The following is a 22,404-nucleotide window of genomic DNA, read 5'->3' as shown; positions in this document are numbered from 1 at the left end:
AGTCTGCAGCCCTCCCTGGATCGGCAGAGGGGTTTGGAGCAGCAACAGGGACGGCTTGGAAGAGTGGGGTAATAGACCAAGTACAATTGGGGAGAAAAAGGAGCCAAAAAAACAAAACAATTGTAGTACTGTGCAGTAATAACAGTAGTAACACTAACCGTATGCAGAAATCTTAATTCAACCGTTTCAACACTAAAGCGTAACAGATTTTAATTAATGAATTCAGTGGTATTTGCCTTTAAGTGCAAGAAGGCTCATTTATAGAGGAATTGATAAGTATAAATAAGTAGCAGTAATAAGTTCAGAGTCATGGTTGATATTAATAGGATTTTTATTCTGTAGTTGCATGTTCAGTCTTCTTCCGACAGTTCGCTCTTAAAGTGATTTTCCTCCTTCTCGTCTCCCACTTCACGATAGTGTCATTGGATCCGATTAGGAGGGAGCGCTTGCGGCGGTAGTCTCTTCGGCCTGAAGTTCACCTGTTTTCTTTTACTTTCCTGGAGGCTCCACTTCCGCAATAAATCTCCACATAGCTGGGTTTGTTTCAACTGCCCGGATGACAACAATTACCTCAAATAATATAACAAAAAATAAAGATAAAACAAACCGCACTGTTTGATGACTGATGCAGTTATGTACTGCGCACGACACATGAAGCATGGCAGACCTAGCAGACTGAAGTGACAGCAACGTGTAGGAAATTCATTTTTTTTCTACCAGCCAGAGTGACAGGTCGTCTCCATATTTTACTCACCAAAGGCCAAATTTACCTGCATTTGACAACTGCCGAGTATTAATTTTGGACCCTGGCAGTCTTAATATGAAGTGCATGAGGTGACTTCCTTACTTAAAAATGAGAATTACATGTACTTGCCATTTCAGAAACTCACTTGGATCCATCAGTAGATGTAAATGAAATTGCCGTTTCAGGATATAGTGTTTTCAGAAATGACAAACAGCTATAGTGGTGGTGTGGCAATATATATCCAGAATCATATACCTGTTGAGGATAAGAGGGGACCTCTTGACTTCGGCTATTGAGGCCCTCTGGATTCAAATACATGTACCTTACACCAATACATTTACCTTCTGATATTGAAAGGTAAATGTATTACATTTCAATACTGGACTCTGCGCTGCAACTGGCAGGCTTCCAGCTGTTCAGAGTGGATCGCGACACTGAGCTCTTTGGCAAAACGAAAGGTGGAGGTATTGTTTTCATACCAACGGTGGCTGGTGTAAAGGTTTGACAGTGATTCTGCAGCAGTTCTCCTGTTCTGGAAACCCCCCCCCCCCCCATCAACTGTAAACCTTTCTACTCACACCGTGAGTTTGCTTCATTCATTCTGGCCGGTGTTTACATTCCACCGCAGGCGGATGTGCAGGAGGCACAGCGCATGCTTGCTGACCAGATGCTGTGTGTGGAGCAGGCAAACCCGGACTCTTTCGTTATTGTCCTCGGTAACTTTAACAAAGGGAATCTCAGCCATGAACTACCTAAATACTATCAGCTGATTAAACGCCTGACCAGGAAGGAGAACACTTCAGATCACCGTTAGGCTACAATCAATAGTGCCTATTACACGGTCCCCCGCGCTGCACTGTGACACTGACAACCTCATGGTCCACCTAACTCCTGCATACAGGCAGACATTAAAACTCTCTAAACCTGTTGTGAGGACATCCAAGAAATGGACCGTGCTTGGACTGTATTGACTGGGATGTTTTCAGGACTGTCACCAACAGCCTGGATGAGTACACTGAGCCTGTGACATCCTACTTCAGCTTCTGTGAGGACAGCTGTGTACCATCACGCACCAGGGTTAGTTCCAACAATGACAAACCCTGATTTATAGCTAAACTCTTACAGCTAAGGTTAGAAAATGAGGACGTGTTTAGGAGTAGGGAAAAGGTCTGGTTTAAAGAGTCTAAATACAGGTTTAGCAAGGTGGTGAGACATGCTCAACAACTGTCATTTAAGAAACTTCAACAGTTCTCAGGAAACAACTCGGCCTCTGTCTGGAAGGGCCTGAGAAAGATCACCTTACAGGCCCCCTCCTCCCCTACCACAAGGATGACTCTCTCCATCCTGGAGAGGGACGTTAACAGTCTGTTCAACTGACAGAACCCCCGCAAAGCTGCTCAACCAGACTGTCTCTCCCTCCACCCTGAAGCACTGTGCCAATCAGCTGTCTCCGGTGTTCACAGACATTTGTAACACCTCACTGGACACATGCCACGTACCAGCCTGCTTCAAGACCTCCACCATCATCCCTGTCCCCAAAAAAGCAAGGCCCACAGGACTCAATGACTACAGACCCGTTGCCCTGGCCTCTGTGGTAATGAAGTCTTTTGAGCTCCTTGTACTGCACCACCTTAAATCCATCACCAACCTACTCCCGGACTCCCTGCAGTTTGCTTAATGAGCCAACAGGTCTGTGGACGATGCAGTAACTCCAGCACCTGGACTCTTTGGGAACCTACGCCAGGATCCTGTTTGTGGATTTCAGCTCCGCTTTCAACACAATCATCCCAGATCTGCTGCAGGACGAGCTCTCCCAAATGCACATGCCTGACACCACTTGCAGGTGTATCACGAACATCCTATCTGACAGGAAGGAACATGTCAAGCTGGGGTAACGCATCTCTCCCGGCTCAGCAGCATCAGTTCCCCTCAAGGCTGTGTCCTTTCCCCTGTACCTTTCTACCTGTAACCAACCAGCTGCACCTCCAATCAAGCTCTTGAAGTTTGCTGATGACACCACCCTCATTGGACTAATCTCTGGTGGGGATGAGTCTGCCTACAGGTGGGAGACTGACCACGTGGTGTCCTGGTGCGGCTAAAATAACTTGGGAGCTCAACACTCTAAAGAAGGTGGAGATGGTTGTGGACTTCAGAAGGTACCCAGCCCCACCTGCCCCCATCACCCTGTGTGGCGCCCCAGTCGACACTGTGGAATCCTTCTGCTTCCTGGGCACCATCATCACCCAGGACCTCAACAAGAAGGATGTTCTTCCTGCAGTAGCTGAAAAAGTTCAAAATGCCAAAGCCAATGGCTTTGGTAGGTTGCCAGCCTCACCTCCTCCATCACTATCTGGTGCACTGCTGCCACTGCCAAGGAGAAGGGCAGACTGCAGTATATCATTCGCTCTGCTGAGATGGTAATTGACTGAAACCTGCCCATGACCTGTAGGTCTCAAGGGCACTGAAAGGCAGGAAAGATCATGGCCGGCTCTTCCCACCCAGGCAATGACCTCTCCAAAACACTCCCCTCTAGTAAGAGGCTATGGTCTATAAAAATTATAACATCACGCCACGAATAGCTTCTTTCCGAAAGCAGTAGGCCTTTCTAACAAGCCCCCAGACACCCACAGATCCTGACATCCACCCACCACCCCTTTTATCTTCCCTACTGTGCTCTCTGTATATGGACACTGCACAAAACCTGCACCACCATGTAAATAACCCCTATTCTGTAAATAACTTCTTAAAATTCTAATTTTTGTAAATACAGCTTCTGCCATCCAGTGCTGGGCATCATGGGCTGCCACGTGGTCTCATGTTCAACTTTGAACCGGTGTTGATTGCACTTTATTGCATTTTATCTTGTATATATATTTACTATTCTTTTTAACTTGTATCTTTACCATTTACTGCTAACTTTTCCCTCTTGCACCAACATACCAAGACAAATTACTTGTATGTTATTGTACTTGGCAATAAATCTGATTCAGATTTTGAAACATGATTTATGAAATGTTTTATGAATTAACATTGCTTTTCACCACCAATCAATCAGATAGCAACCACTGCTTGATTGTCATTTAGTTACTGCTTTTTTGTGAAAAACTTGTCAGAAATCAGTCCAACAAGAAAGTGCATACGGCCCCACTCCGACTGCTAGTTCCTATTCACGCACACCTTGAATTGCACGTTACAGGTTAATTATTTACTGCGTTTAATTATATTAACCATTAAATTAGCAAAAAGAAAAAAAAATCACCACGAAAAAAGCCAACCACCAATTGGACTCATTCAATCGTTGATTGCCGATATATTTGTCCAATCACCCAAGCCTAGTGCGTGTATGTCAATACACCGATCAGCCAAAACATTAAAACCACCTGCCTAATTTTGCGTAGGTCCCCCTCAAGCCGCTAAAATAGCTGTGACCTGTCGAGGAATGGACTCCACAAGACCTCTGAAGGTGTCCTCTGGTATCTGGCACCAAGGCGTTAGCAGCAGATCCTTTAAGTCCTGTAAGTTGCGAGGTGGGGCCTCCATGGATCGCACTTGTTTTTCCAGCACATCCCACAGATGCTCAATCAGATTTAGATCTGCGGAATTCGGAAGCCATGGCAACACCTTGAACTCTTTGTCATGTTCCTCAAACCATTCCCAAACATTTTTTTGCAGTGTGGCAGGACGCATTATCCTGCTTAAAAAGGCCACTGCCATCAGGGAATACCGTTGCCATGAAGAGATGTAGCCGGTCTGCAACAATGTTCAGGTAGGTGGCACGTGTCAAAAGTAACATGCACATGAATGCCAGGACCCAGGGCTCCCCAGCAGAACATTGCCCAGAACATAGCACGTCCTCTGCAGGCTTGCCTTCTTCCCACAGTGTATTCCCATGTAGTGCAAACCTACATGGCCAATAAACATGATTCTGATTCTGATGAAGGAGTGTACCTTGTCTGCAATGATGCGTAGGTAGGTGGGACACTTCAAATTTACGTCCACATAAATGGCCGGACCCAGGGTTTCTTAGTAGAACATTGCTTGAAGCATCACACTTCCTCCACTGGCTTGTTGTCTACTCACAGTGCATCTTGGTGCCATCTCTTCTCCCAGGTAAATGACGCAAACACACCCAGCTGTCCGCACGATGTAAAAGAAAACGTGATTCATCAGACCAGGCTACCTTCTTCCACTGCTCCATGGTCAGTTCTGATGCTCACGTGCCCATCGTAGGCGCTTTTGATGGTTGACAGGGGTCAGCATGGGCACTCTGACCAGTCAGTGGCTACGCAACAAACTGCAATGCCTGACCACTGCATACCGGGAAAACCCCACAAGATCTTCCATTTTGGAGATGCTCTGACCCAGTCGTCTAGCCATCACAATTTGGCCCTTGTCAAAGTCACTCAGGTCCTTAACGCTTGCCCATTTTTCCTGCTTCCAACACATCAACTTCAAGAACTGACTGTTCCCTTGCTGCCTAATGTATCCCACCCCTTGACAGGTGCCACTGTAATGAGATAATCAATGTTATTCACTTACCTGTCAGTGGTTTTAATGTTCTGGCTGATCATTGTACGTATGTATGTATACATATACAGTGATATGTATAAAGTTTTACATGGTTTGTTGAAATTGTAGTTGGTTTTTGTAATGCTTATATCATTTTAATTAGGGCTGGGTGGGGGGACAGGGTTAGAGATTTAATTGTATGCATGTACGTGAAAGCATGTGTATATTCATTTATGTTCTTAACATGGACCCCAGGAAGAGTAGCTGTTGCTTTGTGACAGCTAATGGGGATTCAAATAAACAAACAATAGATCAGCGATATTGAATCATGTGTCACAGAGGAGCACATGTATGAATGTTTTCTTTCCAGCCCAATGCTACACCAGCTGACTTCACTCATTAGCACACCTTCAGCCAAGGACTCAACGGTGAAATAAACTGGTGTAATGTTGAGCTGCAAAGAAATTGAGAATCATCACTGTTGTTGACCTCTAATATTTTGAATAGGTCTAGGATAGTGATGTATAGTTCATTTCTACACATGCAAGCAGTGTCATATGTGCGCTATGTGGAGTTTGTTTCACTAATGTTTCCATGACGCAGGCCTTAAAGTCAACTTACGATTAGGTAAAACAGAACAGATGCAGGACAGCTAGAGAGGACAGTTTCCTTTCCAACAGTAAAACGAATAGAGAAGCAGTGGACTGTAAAAAAAAATTACTTAAAGATATCTGGTAAGACATGACTAAGTGGTTTATTACCCAGCAGTCCGTGCCAGTTGCTTTCTGGGTTTTTAAAATAGCTCTTCCACCACAGCTCTAGCCCATCCTATAACTTACTCTGATACGGCAAGTTTTCAGTGAGTTTTGAGGTGATCTGATGAGTTTTTTTAAACTAATACCCCGCTGCCGTCTCAAAACTCACTACTGCCATTCATCACCCCATGTAATAACAAGTTACACTGATAACCATGGGTTAGTGACGGGGTAGTAACTTAAGAGCCAAAGGACAGAAACAATGATTTAGACAATATATAAGATACGGATTCATCCGTCCATCCAGCCATCCATTATCCAAACTGCTTAGCCTGCTCTCAGGGATGCTGGAGCCTATCCCAGCAGTCATTGGGTGGCAGGCGGGGAGACACTCTGGACAGGCTGCCAGGCCATCACACAGGGAACACACACACACACACCTAGGGACAATTTAGTCTTGCCGATTCACCTGACCTACATGTCTTTGGACTGTGGGAGGAAACCGGAGCCTCCGGAGGAAACCCACGCAGACACGGGGAGAACATGCAAACTCCACACAGAGGACGACCCAGGACGACCCCCAAGGTTGGACCACCCCGGGGCTCGAATCCAGGACTTTCTTGCTGTGAGGCGACTGCGCTAACCACTCTACGCCACCATGCCATTCCCCGCCTGTCACGCGGGAGACCAGGGTTCGATTCCCCAACGGGGAAGATACTGACTGACCAATACTTAAATAACCATATGCTCAACATCCCTCAAGTGGTTTGTTAATTTTTCACATATTTAAGGCATCCGACAGAATTATCGTCACATTAACAAATCTTAGACAATTAAAATTAAGCTCCACTTTGTAGGGTGTGTACTTTCTTTTTTTTTCTCCACACAGTATTTATGTGTATGTGTGTGTGTGTGTCCCTGTAATGTGTGCGAGTGTCTCACCGTTCTCCTTTCAGCCTATCCTCATCTTTCAGCAGCACCACCAGCTGCTTGCTCTTCTCCCTGACGTTGATGCCCTGGTCCTTGCCATCGCGGTCGATGTACTGGAAGTCCTTCAGTGTCTGGATGGCGAAGATGTTCTCCTTGCACTGCAGCGCCACACGCTCCGAGCCCGTCTTGATCAGGTAGTCAAGGAGGGTGAGCGCCTTGTAGACGTGGCGCCAGTTCTTGCCGTGATCGTTGAGCCTCTTCCAGATCATGCTCATGATCTCGCTGAAGGCCACCACGTTGTAGGTGAGGTCGGCGATCTCCGACATAAGCGAGGACGACGGGCCCCACGGGTCGTTGGAGGTGGCTTCACGGACCTTCTTCTCGGCGTCCGAGTAGTTGTTCACCATGTTCTTCATCTGGCGGCGGATGGTGGAGCTAGGCATGGCGGTGGCGTGGCAGGTGGGGTCAGACAGGAGAACACGTACACACACTCTTGCCAAGGAAAGGAGTTAGGACTCCTGAGTTTTTATTACAGTCTAAAAAAATATATATATATATAAGACACAGACACACGCGCAGCACACACACCCCTCTGCATGTGGGGGTGCGAGTTTTTGTGTACGTGCACAGTTCAGGTGACGCTCCTGTTATGCGCCCGTGTCCGTTCGTCCTGACCACACAGCTTGCACGTGTGTCTACGCTCACGTGCTGGAAGTGCGTTTGTGTTTTACGAGGCCCCTTCAGCCCGGTGTGATGTTCCCGAGTCCTCCAGAACGCTGTCTGTTAAAACCATCTCCACAAACAGAGCGCTGGCTGCACACATGACCAGGCCATCACCTAAGACAGACAGAGAGACAACAGGTAAGCAGACACGGGGGATAGGCAAAAGATCGCTTGGAGATAATAATAATAATTTAAAAAAAATAAATTTAAAAACTTGTTTTCCCTGTCGAGTGAGGGTGGGAAAAAAAAACACCTGTCACTTTCAGGCTCAAGATCATTTCTTCATTCGAATCAGTATAAACAAGGTATGTCAGCTTAATTTCTGCAGTTCAAGCATTTTAAAAGTTTCGTAATGCAATCTCATTTGCATAATGACACCTGAGAAAAATACACCCAATGCTAGCCATCTTAGACAACCAAATTCAAAGGGCGTCCGGGTAGCATAGCGGTCTATTCCGTTGCCTATCAACACGGGGATAGCCGGTTCGAATCCCCGTGTTACCTCCGGCTTGGTCGCGCGTCCCTACAGACACAATTCTCCGTGTCTGCAGGTGGGAAGCCGGATGTGGGTATGTGTCCTGGTCGCTGCACTAGCGTCCCCTCTGGTCAGTCGGGGTTCCTGTTCAGGGGGAATTGGGCGGAATAGCGTGATCCTCCCACATGCTACGTCCTCTGGTGAAACTCCTCACTGTCAGGTGAAAAGAAGCGGCTGGTGACTCCACATGTATCGGAGGAGACGTGTGGTAGTTTGCAGCCCTCCCTGGATTGGCAGAGGGAGTGGAGCAGCGACCGGGACGGCTCAGAAGAGTGGGGTAATTGGCCAGGTACAATTGGGGAGAAAAAGGGGAACCCCCCCCCCCAAAATAAAGACGACCAAATTCAAAAGGCTATGGTATCTTGTTTTAGCTTAGTTTGTATTACAAGCCCTTTGACAGAGACAAAAATAACTATTTTCCAGTTTATATTAAAAATTGGAATTTCAATTCCGGACCTACGTTTTTGTATCTGGGCACAGATACTGACAATTTGTCAGTACAATCCCAGATTACAGACCCAAATAAAAAAGTATATTCTGTATTTGTTCAAGCTCATCCTTTTACAAACCAGACAACACCACAGATGTGTCATTTTTTCACACTTGGAGACAACATTTTTCCTTGTCGCTGCATAAGAGGCTCCTACATGTTGTGCATGGCCCCAGAGGTGGGGCTGAGAGCCACATTTCCACTCTGATGATATCACTGGAGTTTACAGTAATCAGTCTCAGACATGAATCACAAAACGAGGTGTTAAGAATGAGCAATGATGTCAGTGCAGCTTGTTTTGTGCGGTCACAGTCTCCCACCACTTTTAGAGACTTTAAGGTGGTGAACGGTGCTCACCGGGTGGCCTTGAAGAACAAGGAAGAGGCAGCTGAGATCAACCCCCTAACCAATACAAGAAACACTAATTAGAAAATGGGTAATTACTGGAAACCAACGAGAGGACCTGTGCACTAAGAACGTTACTGGAAATCACGCAGAGGCCTGCTCAACACACAGTGGTGCTTGAAAGTTTGGGAACCCTTTAGAATTTTCTATATTTCTGCATAAATAGGACCGAAAACATCGTCAGATTTTCACACAAGTCCTAAAAGTAGATAAAGAGAACCCAATTAAACAAATGAGACAAAAATATTATACTTGGCCATTTGTTTATTGAGGAAAATTAACCAATATTACATATCTGTGAGTGGCAAAAGTATGTGAACCTTTGCTTTCAGTATCTTTCAGTACCTTCAAATTAACTGCTAAACCTAGAGGCTCACATACTCTTGCCTCTCACCGATATGTAATATTGGATCATTTTACTCTACAAATAAATGACCAAGTGTAATATTTTTGTCTCATTTGTTTAATTGGGCTCTCTTTAGCTACTTTTAGGACTTGTGTGAAAATCCAATGCAGAAATATAGAAAATTATAAAGGGTTCACAAACTTTCAAGCACCACTGTATAAGGACTGTGTTCTTAAGTGACACAGGAGGGAATTAGCTTAATGGGAGGGGGGGGGTCAATTCACGTCAGAGCTGTAAGAATCGTGATTCTTATCTTCTACAATTCTGAATAGATTCACAAATTCCAAAAATCAACTGGTAAAAACTTTTTTTTTGTCTTCCAGTCTTAGGTAGCCTCCTCGCTGCTGGCAGTGTTGACTTGCCTTGTACCTGTCCCGGCTTCCGGAAAACGAGACAGTGGCTAGTGAGTCGCTGCTAACGTTAGCTCTTGGTAACCTTTCTAAAAATGGAGCAGCAACAAATTCGGCCAGTTCCATCAATATGCAAGATTTGCAAAACAAAAGTTATAAATATTTCAGGAACACTACAAATGGTAGGTCTCACGTCATACATACGCCATCACCCAGAGCTGAAAGAAGTGGAACAACAACATCCTGCAACACTAACAAACAACCAATGCACACTGCTCCACTTTACCAAACTCCCAGCCAATTCTGAACAGGCAAAAAAAAAAAAAAACTAGATCCATCGCCTGTTTCATTTCAAAAGACCTGTGCCCCTACAGCGTAGTCGACAATGAAGGCTTTAGATTTATTCATTCATTCATCTTCAGCCGCTTCTCCGGGGTCGGGTCGCGGTGGAAGCCCTAGGCGTTCCCAGGCCAGAATGGACAAGCAGTCCCTCCAGCGAGTTCTGGGTCTACCCCGGGGTCTCCTCCCAGTTGGCCGTGCCCGGTAAACCTCCAAAGGAAGGCGCCCAGGAGGCATCCTAATCAGATGCCCGAACCACCTCAACTGGCTCCTTTGGATGTGAAGAAGCAGTGGCTCTACTCCGAGCTCCCTCCGGATGTCCGAGCGCCTAACCTATCGCCAAGGCTGAGCCCAGAAACCCTACGGAGGAAACTTGTTTCAGCCGCTTGTATCCGCGATCTCACCCTTTCGGTCACTACCCAAAGCTCATGAGCATAGGTGAGGGTTGGAAGGAAGATTGACTCTTAAATTGAGGGCTTTGCCTTCCGGCTCAGCTCCCTCTTCACCACAACGGTCCGGTACAACAACGGTCTTGTTCACGAGTGAGGGCAGGATGGAGCGGGAGATTGACAGGCAGATTGGTGCAGCATCAGCAGTAATGCGGCTTTAGATTTATGATTCAGACAATTGAGCCAAAGTACGACACACCATCCCGTTGGTCTTTAACTGAGAAAGGTTAGGTTTGCCTTTATGGTCACATTATTGCAATCAATTGATACAACCTTTTTGAATATAAAAACTACATAATCTTATAAAGACTTTAGTTTGCTTTCATGCCATAATTTGCTACATCACCTTTCCAAGCGCACAGCAGACTGGAGTAGATCCTAAAATTAGCACCCCTATGTACCAAATCTAGAATCGAATCGTAACCCCAAGAATCGAAATCGAATCGTGAGATTCAGAAAGATTCCCACCACTAAACTTAATGCCTGATAGATTCTCCGAAACGTAGCTTCCTTCAACAGCAAACATGACTCTTGGACCACACCCTCTGAATGTTAGCCGATTAGCTAATGGCTTTCAGTTTTTATATAATGCATTATCTGGAACAAACTCTCACAAAACTGTACGTCTGCTGCAACTCTCAGTTCTTTTATATCAAGGCTGGAGCCTTTCCTTTTTGCCACTGCCTTTTATTGAATCAAATTTGAAGCTTGTGATTATCATCTCACACTGCACTGTAACGTTAACTCTCCTGTTTTAGCCGTCTTAGCTCGGTTTTTCCTATCTTTTTATTTGTATTTAAGTCTTTAGTGCCTTACATTGCTTTTATATTTTGTCTTCACAGCTTTTGTTTTATGTAAAGCACTTTGAACTGCCTTGTTGCTGAAATGTGCTATGCAAATAAATTTGCCTTACCTTAATCGAGTACACAGACAAACCAGATAAAGCCCAAATTTACCAACATTTGGCTCTTGTCTAGTTTCACATTCAAGAACTGTGGATGTAAGCCTTATATCTGTTCAATATTCATTCTACTGAATGAATATTGAACCAATATATCCAATAATCCTATTTAATTAGGCAACTACTCAGCACTTCACAATTAGTCAAAATAAATAGTTTTAAACTGCAGCTAAAGTTGGAACAAGAAAAAAAGGGATACTTTTTCCACCGTTACATTTGATACGTGTAAACTATCAGTGTGTCAATTATCTCAACCCTACTTAGTACAGTGAGATATTAGGGGATTTTTAAAAAAAATTCATTTTCCCCCCTTTTCTCCCCAGTTGTACTTGGCCAATTACCCCACTCTTCCGAGCCGTCCCTGTCGCTGCTCCACCCCCTCTGCCGATCCGCGGAGGGCTGCAGACTACCACGTCTCCTCCGATACATGTGGGGTCGCCAGCTGCTTCTTTTCACCACACAGTGAGGAGTTTCACCAGGGGGACGTAGTGCGTGGGAGGATCACACTATTCCCCCCCACCCCGTCCCCCCCTGAACAGGTGCCCTGACCGACCAAAGGAGGCGTTTGTGCAGTGACCAGGACACATACCCATATGTGGTTTCCCACCCACAGATACAGCCAATTGTGTCTGTAGCCGGAGGTAACGTGGGGATTCGAACCGCCGATGGCAGGCAACGGAATAGACCACTACGCTACCCGGACGCCCATATTTGGGGGAATTTAATGCAATTATATGATACTTAAGTGGTAGAGGAAATAAACTGACTGGAGAAATCAATTTCATTGTTTCTCCTCTCACTACCAATCGCTGTGTTTTATTACATTCAGATTTACTTTTTTTTTCTTCTTTCATTCATCCATCATCCAAACCGCTTATCCTGCTCTCAGGGTCGTGGGGATGCTGGAGCCTATCCCAGCAGTCATTGGGCGACAGTTGGGGAGACACCCTGGACAGGCCGCCAGGCCATCACGGGGCATCCAGCAGTTATTGGACGGCAGGTGGGGAGACAGATTTACTTGTGACTAGCAAAATAAAATGGCAAGGTAGCCTAACTACACAAGCAAAAACAGCACTGCTGGGGTTCGTACGATGTTACACCAACTGGTTTCGAGTTACTCACACATCTGGATGACAGATTTATGTTTTTCCAAGCACCGTGTCCTAATTGATATAATATGCACTTCACCGATACGGTATGCACTTTATTAATATGGTATGCACTTCACACGGCACTTCTAGTCCTCATCGGGCCTTTGTGTTTGAGGGGGACGTCAAAGGATGAGGGATCTAAGTGTGTCAAATCATTTCCAGTCTGATGATGAAGAGTGACTGATGACTCCTCTGTCCCATCTCTGCCAGATCATCAACACAGCTGGTACCCACTTCCTGCCTCGCTCGCTCACACACACACATTCTTGTACTCCTATCTTTGTAAGGATCCCTCACTGACTATATTCACTCCCCAGCCCTCAACCCTAACCATCAGAACTGCAACTTTAACCCTTACCTTAACCTAATCCTGAATTTAGTCCTAAACCCAACCCCTAACCCTAAATTAGACCATTAAAGAAGTGAGGACCTTCTAGCCAAAATGTTCTCACTTCACAAAAATGTCCTCGCTCTGATGGTTAAAAAATGCTAATTGGTCCTTACAAAAGACAGAAGTACGAGAACACACACACACACAACTATGAGAAGATGGTGGATGGACACAGCTGTGAATCGTAACACATCCTTAGACTGCCATGCAAATTAAACTTAATTATACATAAAAAAATGAAACATGAAGCAGTGATATACTGCGCAACAGCCATGGAGCCAGCTCAACACAGATCAAAACTCCTTTTTTGCTGCCATTCTTATCATTCACATCCTCCCTCTGACATGAAATGGAGGCTCTTGGAATAGAAAATCAATTCAACATAATCACGGCATCAAGTCACTCAAAAGGCACCACCCCACCCCACCCTTTCCTTTCACAGACCATTTAAGCAAGAACAGGCTTGCTAAATAGCAGTGTAATTCCTTGTGTACTTGCCAATCCTTTGTTAATCTAGGACACTTGGGTGAGTGTGCACGTTCCTTCACCACAACCCTGCAACACAGAGGCTGTTTGCACTAGGGGTGTCACTCCCCCCCCCCATGATCCCATTCGCATTTCATTCCTTATTATTTTTAATAATCAAATTATATTCTAATTTTGGGCGTCTATTCCGTTGCCTGCCAACACTGGGATCGCCGGTTCGAATCCCCGTGTTACCTCCGGCTTGGTCGAGCGTCCCTACAGACACCACTGGCTGCGTCTGCGGGTGGGAAGCCAGATGTGGGTATGTGTCCTGGTCGCTGCACTAGCGCCTCCTCTGGCCGGTCGGGGCACCTGTTCGGGGTGAGGGACTGGGGGGAATAGCGTGATCCTCCCACGCACTACGTCCCCCTGGTGAAGCTCCTCGCTGTCAAGTGAAAAGAAGTGGCTGGCGACTCCACATGTATCGGAGGAGGCGTGTGGTAGTCGGCAGCCCTCCCCGGATCGGCAGAGCGGGTGGAGCAGCAACCGGGACAGCTTGGAAGAGTGGGGTAATTGGCCAGATACAATTGGGGAGAAAAAAATTTTCAAACAATTATATTCTCATTCTTAATGCTCAAATTTAATAATAATAACGACAAATCAATCTTATATAGCGCTTTTCTAAAACTCACAAGTCGCTTTACAATAAACGGGGTGAAACAAGACGACAGATAAACACAACACAGACATACAGGGGTGGATGGGGAGGGGGGGTACGAGAGGGAGAAGCGGCAGCCACACACGACGCCAGCATTTAGCCCATCATTAATACTTACTATGTACCTATACACTGTATACACAGGCTTATGCGTTGCCAGTGCCACGTTCAGCATGCGGTTTTTCCACTACAGGCCATCCAACATTACCAGATTACCATATCTTTATATTGTTTTTCCGTTTGTTGCCAGAAATCCAAACTTTCCACACATCGCTTCTTAAATGGTCAGGGTCGGTGAGCTCTGTGGGTTCATTGCTTTCTGCCATCTCTGATACTGTCACGTTAGAGGTTAACAATAGCAAACTTGAATGTGAGATTGTGATTCAGAGTCGGACTCAGAAAAATGTCTCGTTCAGCAGATGTGACAAAAGGGTAGGCCGAGGCGAAATTTGCTCCAACCGTCCTAGTTTACACTAGGGCTGTCAAAATTGGCAAAAAAAATGACCGAATGTTCCGATTATTCCTTCTAAAAAACACTTCGGTTCAAACCCTTTCCAATATATTTTTGCGCATTATGTCCGTAGGAGGGCAAACCAATACATTGAGAGACTTAACTACTTGTATATGTACATTTACTTCAAGGTAAACATGTCTTTTAAATGATCAACATACCTATACATTACAAAAAAAATAATGTCCTATACCGTAAAACTTCATTTAAAGACCACAGACCTCTCTCTCTGTGCCGTGGTTGGTGCTAGAGTGAGAAACGAGAACTCGCCATCTCTCGGAGCGAGATGAATGATTCATAATTGACGTGTTATTCAATAGCCTAATTTTTATACAGATTAGGTAATACTGATATTGGTTTAAATAAACAATTCGGCAGTATTTTCCTATCTTTGCTGAGCAAGAGTTTTCTGTGAAAGGAATTAAAGGTCCCGACTCCTGTCCCAAATATAGGTCGGTCGTATTCAATGATGGCTAAATGAAGCGTACTAATGAAGCTAACTGTAGCTTACCTAGCTTGCATATGACTTTTCCCACAAATTTTCCATTTTCTGACCAAAATCTAAAGCATTTCCAAACGGGGGTTTTTTTAGATTGTTCGGAGCGAAAATCACTCTCTCTGCAGCCGAGTTGGGAAGTGAACCCCCTGCCATCTTTACCACACGGTTGGACTGTGGGATGAAACCGGAGCGCCAGGAGGAAACCCACGCAGACACGGGGAGAACACGCAAACTCCACACAGAGGACGACTCCCCAAGGTTGGACTACCCCGGGGCTCGAACCCAGGACCTTCTTGCTGGGAGGTGACCGCGCTAACCACGTTTTAGCTCGACCAATGTGTTTTGGGTACATTCATACCTGTACTTAGAGCCGTCCACTTGTGATCGTATCAACCCCGACGCGTGTTAACGGCGGATGTACAGAGGGCCACGGTCGCACAGCTAAAACACATTCGCACCTAACACACACACACACACACACCGCACCTGATCACTTCACTAGTTAAACAGCTTTTTGACAACCGATAAGCAGTTTAGGTTTTTATTTTTTAAGACCGGTTTATAGGCTCTCTGCCTAAAGCCATCAACGAGGGCCCGGCGAGGCGCCAGCCTATTCAGTAATCTGATATGCACACACTGCATGCACAGACACGCCCCGCCACCAAGTTCTCTCACAACCCAGGCAGGCAGTTTGGTTTTTTTGGTTTTTTTGTGTAGTGGCCTGTGTGTTACACTCCCCAAGTGATTTGTGCATGTATCTGCATTGCTTCCCATTAAAATGGTGCTACTGGGGTAGGGGGGGGCTTGCGGAGGGGATGGGGGGGAAAAGAAAACAACTTGGCACATCCCGTAAATTCACTTAACGACGCTGAAATGTTATTCCTGTGCACCCCCCCCCCGCATCCGCATGAATGAATGCAGCTCAGACCTAATGACACATCTGCTGCCATAATCACCTATTCACCCGCAGCAGACAGGAAGAAGAGAGGAGAGCCTGTCCTGCCACCCCACCCCTACTACCCGGCGCACACACACACACACCCTACTCTCTTTCAATCTCCCTTCCAATTATTCATATTTCCTGTCCCTGGGATAAACGGGCTCGGGGACAATGGACACGGCAGGATCTTTATCCGTACACGTGCATGACCATCTACGGATGCGCAATAATTATGCGGTAATGACTGGGCACCCCGAACTCTCCCGTATCTCGCTCGAACGACCACCCTCGCTCCGCTCAACAAGTATCAGGGATGTCACTGAAAAACGAAAGCTGGAAGACGGCGAAACTGAAGCGGGCCGCTGACCCGAGCTGTCGGGGACACATCCGTCAGGGACAACACGCTGGCTAGATTTTCGATATTAAGAAATACTGACGTATAATTTCAACGACCAACGATTCAGCATCGTTGATGCGAGGTGAAAACATCGATCCATATCATCGCCTTTAACATACACCTGGGATATGAACATTTTAAAGCTCACCATCTCTAAACGGCTGAGCACACAGAAAACCTTGTAAAGCCAGGATGATGAAGCATAGATGCGCATGGCTCAGTAATAAAACTGCCAAATCCTATTTTAGTTGTTAAATGGGCATACGACATCATCTCGTATCGATCGCAGGCTCCTGAACTGAATCGAGTTCGTATCGCGGCACGGACTTTGTGATGTCAGCAGATATCGTATCGTTGTCCAAAGAAACGATATACCGTATCATGATGAAACTCGTGATTTACGCCGCTAAAAAGGGATGCACCAATACCACCTTTTCACTGCTGATAGCGATTCAAAGTACCAATCTGATCTATTAATTTGTCTTAACAGTGCAAACGTAGACCGTTCGTTTTGGGTCAGTGGGCAAAATAACTGGTAGAATCAGATTTTTCCCCCACAAGCAAAGAAATCCAGGCTTCCATGTGGCAAAAATGCAGTAAATCAAGTCCCTTTACTTTTATTAATGACATATTACTCGTGGCTTTTGGTATTTTAGTTTTGGGTAAAACCTTCAGTAGAGATACTCCATATTAGCCCGATATCGGCCCGACATCCGATACCAGTTTTAGTATTGGTACATCCCCATTTACCAATACACAGGTTCTAAACTGCACTCATGCTAAACCATTTAAAAATTATGTTTCCAGCCGTCTCTATATTCATATTTATTTCAAGTCTTGTGTGTAAGAAAAGCTTAAAACATGAGTATGCTCCCTGAATAAACAAACAATTCAAACATTCAGAAACACAAAAATCATCCAATCAATATAGTCACAGTTTAGTAACTGCAAATTTGCACTGAAGCAATTCTTCTTCCACCCCCCCCCCCCACTCATCTGGCGTTCAAAGTACTAATTTTCTAACCCACAAAAAACAAATTAAAACTGACAGCAAACTCAAATTGCACACCTTTACTAAGAAAGAACATTTAACTGTCTCTGTATCTAAGTGATATATTTGAGCAAATTGATTAGAAAAACAGAAGGCATACTAAACACAAGTCCTTTTAATGCATTCAACATATCTTTGACTGTTGATGAACCAGTCTTTGCATCTGCCTGTCTTAACGCCAGCCACGGCGAGTAACTTAACTACCTCCACTACCCAGCTGTACAGATTATTTTAAATACCCTTATATATAAAAACACTGTAATATCACCTGCAAATTGAAGACAAAAATGCTCCCAGGAGGCCTTAAGAGTCAGTAGTGTCCCAATAGTTGAAATCGATATAAATTCAGCTACCGGGACAAGAAACCAGCCAATGAATCCACATCACAGCAAGATCTTCCATCACACCTCCTCCACATTCAAGAATAATACCACAACAACACGTAAGGCACTCGGTTACATGTAAAGGAAAGAATTGCATATTAGGCTCTCATTTGTTCCACATGTAGAGTAAAAGCCTGTTTAACCAAATCAAGCTTTAGAACTGACTAGTGTACACAGCATTAACTAGTAAATCAAAAATTGTGCATTGGCCTTAACGTTCTGGTAACTTATTTGCCTTGCCCTGGTCTACGTTTGAATACTAGCCAAAAAGCAGATCAGGTTGCATCCTAAAAACACATTATCAAAGAGCCTCACAATTAAGATGAACAAACCCCATTGACAGTTACTTAGTAACAAGACCTCAAATCCTGGTGCAGATGGACCTATGACCCACTGGATCAGTCTTTATGACGCTGCCCCCTAGAGGTGCGTGCTTTGTAAATTGACAGCTTGATAGCATCTGCAAGTGATGTTCCCTACATCAGGCTGTACCCTCAAGATGTCCAACAAAAGGAAAGTGGACACTAGAAAGTGGAGACTAGAGCTCTACTGTCCCAACACAAAACCCTGTGCCGAGCTAAACCTGGATGTGAATGTGTGCTGGCAGAAGCCAGGCAACCGGTGATTAGTATTACGTGTTGAGAAGCAGTACAGCAAGAGCAGGTCTGCCTTGCCAGGCTCACACAGCAAGGGTAAAGCTGATCTACAGATACAAAACTTGCGTAACCAGGTATGTGTGTGTGTGTGTGTGTGTGTGTGTGTGTGTGTGTGTGTGTGTGTGTGTGTGAAACAGCAAAACATGCAAGAGAGGGTGATATGAAGTCATCAAGCCGGTTCCTTTCCAGAAGCCTGTTTGGTAAAATCAAGAATGCTCAACTGCAATCAGAGGCGTGCCTTGATTCCATTCATTAGAGTTCTCACTAACACTGTTTGTGCAAGCACAAGGGACATGAAAACAATCCTTAACAACTGCACAATGCAAGGATTAATCCCCTTCAACTGAGAATCTTATCAAATCCAAATGAAACAGGTCATCAACACAAGCCCCCCCCCACCACACACACACACACACACTAAAAAAAAAAAAAACTGGTGTGACTTTAGGACTATCGGAGCAATGCTGGGAATCCAACATGTCGCAAGAAGAGGAAGAGACACACCAAGAAGGGTCGACACGTCAGTGAGCCTTTTGTCCTCCCCAGCTCCGAGAGAGACAAAGCAAGCCGGGAACGGGAGGAGGACGCTGATGATGCATCTGTCACCCACTGTGACTGACTGATCGTCCTGACAAAGAACAAAAAAAAAAAAAAAAAAAAAAGCCCTGCCCCTCTCTCCGGCCACGTTTTTGAAAGCCGGGCAACGTCAACCAATCATTCGGAAACGCGCTGCCCGCCCGCCCCCCCCCCCAACAACCCAGAGAGCTGGTTCAACATGTACCACTGGCTCCAACTCGACCGGAGAAGTGTAAACAGACAGCGCCCACCGATTGCGAAAAGCTTCTTTTCAAAAGTAGCAGGACCTCGTCCCCTCCGTCGGCCTCTGCTAAAGCCGGCTGGTTCCGACACCCCCGCCGGCTGGGCTAGCTGGTTTAGTTAAGCGGGACGGGGCGAGAGGAGAATAAATCACAGCGCTGCCGCGGTGGATCCCGGGGCAAGGCGAGCTTAGCGGTTAGCCGACAGTTAGCGCTAAGTCAAGCTCGCCACTCCCCGCTGGAGTTTGACAACTTACCATAAAAAAATGAACGTTTGATTGAGAAAATAATAATAAAAAAGTGGCGTTGTTCAGCCGGGGGTGGGTGGGTATGGACGAGGACCGTTGGCTGTGCGATGCCACTTTAAACGTAGCCGGAGCCTTACCTGACCAGCTAGCGTGCTAACGTTAGCCAACGGCGGTTGAGTTACTTGAGACAAGTTGCGTTCGTGTTCTCAGCCGTCCGGGGGAAACCGAAGGCGACAACTTACTAAGCGAAGGTGTCGGTACAAGTCAGCTGCCCGCCAGACTCTAAAATAAGACTCGTTTCCCCCTGAGTTGCCATTGAAACCTAGACGGTTAGCTACCCGCCCGTCTGCGCTACTCGCCGACTAGTACGTGATCCAAACTTGGCTTTAAAGAGACCAAAAGTTGATCCCGGCTAGCTAGCCAGCTAGCTATAGTGCTCGGGTCAGCTAGCCGCGGGATCTACAACGCGTATCTGGTGATTTCACACTTTAATAAATCGACCGCTTTAAGAGCAAATATGTCTGACGAGGAGGGGGGAGAGTTTGATTTACCCAAAAAAAACGCAATTCTGTTAAAGATACGGGAGTCACCCCTTTTCCCTCCGGGAACACAATTCAGCTCGGCTAACGCTGTTATCTGCGCCAAGTAGAGCCGGCTAGCATGCTACGGTTAGCTTGGCATTTCCATCGCGACCGAATTAAACCGACTAGCACGCTAAAGCCGCTAGCGCAACGATCCGCGGATAAGTAAGCGGATAAAGTAGAGCCGGCTAGCATGCTAAGCTAAGCTAGTTAGCGAACCCGAGCACGTCAGCCGAGAAGGGGGGGCGCGTACTATCTGCGCCAAGTAGAGCCGGCTAGCATGCTAAGCTAAGCTAGTCAGCGAACCCGAGCGCGTCAGCCGAGAGGGGGGAAGAGGGGGAGCGCGTACTATCTGCGCCAAGTAGAGCCGGCTAGCATGCTAAGCTAAGCTAGTTAGCGAACCCGAGCACGTCAGCCGAGAGGGGGGAAGAGGGGAGCGCGTACTCGGCGGAGACGTCGCCGGAGCGAGTCGGAGCCAGGACGCCCTAGAGAGGGAGGTAAAAACAAAAACAAAAACAACTCAATTTTAACTCAGCTACAACTCACCATTTCTTTCCGGTGACTTTAGGGGCAGCTGCGCGCATCCGGGGATATAAACCCATACAAGCCCAGAGGGGAAATGTCAAGATAAAGCACTTATTTGCGCAGCGCTGAAAGGACCTTGTTGCGCCTCCTCCGCGTAAACCGAACGCAGCTGTGCCTCGCGAAGCTACAGCGATCACGCCGAGCTTACACACTCCTGTGCCTGCGCGCCTCCTCCTCCTCCTCCTCCTCCAGAAACATGGCGGGCTGAGATCTCGGGAGGGGAGGTGGCGAAGGGTGTGACCGTTTCGCCGGGAATACAAAAGCATCCCCCCCGCCCCGCCACACACACGCACACACACATACGCACACGCAATACACACCAGTGATGCCCCGCAAAAAAATGTTTAAATAGGGTGGCCCTCAAATTGTTCTTAAAATGTGGAATATGTTCTTGATAACACAATTAAGTTTCATTTTATAAAGTTGTACAGTCAAGAGAATGGGTAGATATTAGTTGGTAAACTGATAAGAAAATGACTGTTTGGATATGACAGAATAAAGAAATCCTGGTTTAAAGCAGTGTAACCGGTTATTTTTTTGCCCGGTGCGGGATTCGATACGGGGTGTACTGCACCACAAGGCGACACCACTAATCGCTCGGCTAAAGGGTCAGACCCATTAGCTAGGGACTAATGTGTCTTATTAGTAGTTTAAAGTAGTTATCCTAAATTCCTACGGTTTCAGTGTCACCTGGTGGTCACAAGTGGGTTTTTTTTTTTCATACCGCAAATCCCAGCGTCTTTGCGCATGCTCATAACCCAGGGGGCCACGTTTCGTTCAATAAACGTTGTGTCCAGATGAACCGATTCGGCTCTCTGTGATGTGCAGTTGGTGCGGGGATTAAGAAGGAGGCGGACTGATTAACAACGCCACCTGACAAGGTAATACTGAGCAACCTTCCAAGCGCCCTAACGTAGCGAATTCGGAAGGCGGTCTGGGAGACCGTTACCACAACCGGGACGCGAACCCGTGTCTCCCGCTCCGCAAGCGACAACGTTAACCAGTCGACTAAGGGGTCCGACCTGTTAGACAAGGACCAGCGTGTCTACTTATCCATGCACGTTACAATATCAAACTTTTGATTAAACCCAAGTCAATATTGGATCATCAAAGTAGGTTGACTCAGTTCATCTGGATTCACCGTTTATTGACAGATACGTACATCTAAGTGACCTCTTCAGTCTAAACTGGCTGCAGGTATCCCAACCCTTATACACAATACAGCGACATAACGACTGAAACCAACGACCAGTTTCCTATGCAAATATGGGCGTGGCCATTAATTACCGTTTCGATGGCCATGTGTAGTATCACAGAGGATTTGGGAACGTTTGCAATCACAGCATTGTAAGATGGCAACAGATGTGCCCTTCCCCTCCGTTCAGGGATGGTTGTTCCCTCCTAACGTAGCTGGCT

The 22,404-nt window shown here is 46.1% G+C and overlaps 1 protein-coding gene across 4 annotated transcripts in view; it reads right to left on the bottom strand.

The window, feature by feature from the left end:
* The window catches only part of epn2 (epsin 2), a 46,539-nt gene extending 25,367 nt beyond the window's left edge, over window positions 1–21,172 (bottom strand). For all 4 annotated transcript variants that reach the window (XM_056287495.1, XM_056287497.1, XM_056287496.1 and 1 more), the window contains exons 1-2: window positions 20,950–21,172; window positions 6,952–7,776 (exon numbers count right to left, since the gene is read on the bottom strand). In XM_056287495.1, coding sequence (XP_056143470.1) covers window positions 6,952–7,382 — 431 coding nt within the window. In that variant the 5' untranslated portion in view covers window positions 7,383–7,776; window positions 20,950–21,172. The remainder of the gene's footprint in view (window positions 1–6,951; window positions 7,777–20,949) is intronic.
* Window positions 21,173–22,404: the final 1,232 nt, after the last annotated feature.

Source organism: Lampris incognitus, chromosome 10 (genome assembly GCF_029633865.1).
Source record: "Lampris incognitus isolate fLamInc1 chromosome 10, fLamInc1.hap2, whole genome shotgun sequence".
In the NCBI taxonomy this organism is placed as follows: Eukaryota; Metazoa; Chordata; class Actinopteri; order Lampriformes; family Lampridae; genus Lampris; species Lampris incognitus.
Note: the sequence above shows the minus strand (reverse complement) of the source record. Positions and strands in the feature narration are given on the sequence as shown.